This window comes from Scylla paramamosain, chromosome 21 (assembly GCF_035594125.1).
Source record: "Scylla paramamosain isolate STU-SP2022 chromosome 21, ASM3559412v1, whole genome shotgun sequence".
NCBI lineage: Eukaryota > Metazoa > Arthropoda > Malacostraca > Decapoda > Portunidae > Scylla > Scylla paramamosain.
The window spans coordinates 12,488,267-12,490,766 of record NC_087171.1 but is presented as its reverse complement, the minus strand read 5'-3'; the positions used below and the strand labels follow the sequence as shown (position 1 = coordinate 12,490,766).

Genomic DNA, 2,500 nt, shown 5'->3' with positions numbered 1-2,500 from the left:
TGCGCCGACTGCATTTAACAGCCTTACTAGAAGTTGTGGAGGCTTTCTTTTGTGTTTTCATGATTGCAGTGATGGTTTATTGAAGGATTCCGCACCACTGAAGGCAAAAACACCCATGGAAACCCGAGTAGTCATTTTTGTAGCCTCTGAAAAATAATCCTTACTTGTAAAAGAAATAGCTTTAGAATGCGAGCCCTGGCTTTCTGCAGTGTCCTTATTTTATACTCTCAAGGGCAGGATGTATCAGGCAATTCCATCTATAAATTAGAACGATGGTGAGTCAGCAGATGCGTAAGAGCTTAGAATCTCCAAAGAAAGCAAGTGAAATTGAGTAACAGTAAAGAAACGAGAAGGAAGAAACGGAGGAGTGAAGGAAGGCGTGTTAGCTCGGATAGCGAGAGAGAGAGAGAGAGAGAGAGAGAAGGTGGGGAGGAGGGAGGAGAGAAGGGAGGAGAGGGGGCCTGACGACACAGCCTCGGAAACCGGACACCACCACCAATACCCCGGTTTATTTACCCCCCATGAGGCGACGTTTATTTTCGCCCTCGTTATTCGTCAGCATTTAGCTTGCCCGTCTGCGTGAAGTACTTCCCACAGCGCGGTATTCATGAGGCAGTGACGTGACACCCTGGGGGGCTGTCAGTCTGCTGCAGAGAAGGAGTTAACTAGCATTACTTAATAGCCGAGCACTTCTCCTCTTCAATCATCACTGTGCATTAATTTTAGAACGCAATATATCCTTAGCATGTTTTGTTGTTTGTTATATCTTTGGGAATATTCGACTAGCATTTTCTCATCTTCTTTTTCAGTCATCTGCACGCATTAATGTTACAACGCAGATAAAAAGGATGTGTTTGTTACATGATGTATCACTAGGAGAAAAAGTGTTATATTTTCATAAGTTATAATCAATTTTATTACGCAGAATGTCAAGATATATTTGTTTTCCCAGTTTACTTTATCTGTAAGAAAATTTTGTAATATCTTCGTCAAAACTAGTTGTGTGTTTGCGTTACAAGTTTACAGACGTGGGGTGAATGTTACTCGTGACGTGTGAGAAAAGACAACTGGAAGCACCCGAAGATCACCCCGCAGTGAAAGGATCATTGCCAAACTAACTCACACACCATTGAATAACTTGTTACCCTTTCATCATCGCGCACAGTACTGTAACAGGTTAATGTTATAAATCGAGCAAAGTGAAACATTATAGAACTTATTCAAAAAATTTATAGAGGTGATGTTTTCTTATATATTGTGAGTGAAAGGAAACAATCAACCTGATAATCTGGGAAAGTATTCTCAAACGTCTTATCGTCTTATCTCGACTACTTTCAACAGGCTCTAGTAGACTTTATTGAGGTGTTCAAAAGTGTTTTCACTATTCTAGGGAGTGTTTAACAAGGATTCTATACCATCAATGGAAAAACATGAGCAGATAGTCGAAAAATAATTTATGTGTCTTTAGAAATAGTGTTTATGAGAGGCCAAAGTGTTATGAGAGCTCAAAGTGTTTCAGAACATGAAATTTGACCAATAATTTAACCTCATACTCTGCTTACACAAGTAAGATTAGATTATCAAGTGGTGTTATTTTAGTCCCGGAATGTCCTTACTCTGGTCGGTATTCTGAAACTCTCTCACCACGACTATTTTCAACGGCCACAGAGATGACTAGCTGGGTTCTCATGAGTGTTTCTCTGTCAGTAATGTAGAAATCTTGTCAACATGTCAATAGATCCATAAAACGTCGTTAAAAACTCGTGCAGTTTCTACTAGAGACTTTTGAGTGTAGTGGAGGTGTGGCGCGGAAGTGTTTCAGAATATGTAAGGTAGAGGATCCTTAGGTGATACTCTGAATAATGACGTGAGGAAATTAAAATTGTTGTCTCTCTTTCCAGCACGATGAAAGACGACTACCTCGCCTCCAGTGACCACACGCAAGGTAAGCCGCCACTCACACCCTGACCTCCCTCCTCGCACCCTCACAGCTGTCCTGCTCCTTCCCCTAACGCTACTCCGATAAAAATAATACTGAAAGTATGAAACACAATATATATATATATATATATATATATATATATATATATATATATATATATATATATATATATATATATATATATATATATATATATATATATATATATATATATATATATATATATATATATATATATATATATATATATATATATATATATATATTGTGTTTCATACTTTCAGTATGAAACGCTACTCCGATAAAAATAATACTGAAAGTATGAAACACAATATATATATATATATATATATATATATATATATATATATATATATATATATATATATATATATATATATATATATATATATATATATATATGAAAAAAATATGTCAAGTGTTTTATTCGGGGAACATGAGACATTAAAAAAATAGTTATACGTTTTTTGTATAAATTATGTTCTATGACGTGAGATTGATTTTTAATAACCAATGTTATTTTTTTAAACATAACAG

General features: G+C 35.7%; 1 protein-coding gene across 3 annotated transcripts in view; it reads left to right on the top strand.

Annotated features, from left to right (window-relative positions):
• LOC135111038 (forkhead box protein L2-like) overlaps nucleotides 1-2,500 on the top strand; it is a 59,131-nt gene that overhangs the window by 30,729 nt on the left and 25,902 nt on the right. For all 3 annotated transcript variants that reach the window (XM_064023945.1, XM_064023947.1, XM_064023946.1), the window contains exon 2: nucleotides 1,902-1,945. In XM_064023945.1, the coding sequence (XP_063880015.1) occupies nucleotides 1,906-1,945 (40 nt within the window). In that variant the 5' untranslated portion in view covers nucleotides 1,902-1,905. The remainder of the gene's footprint in view (nucleotides 1-1,901; nucleotides 1,946-2,500) is intronic.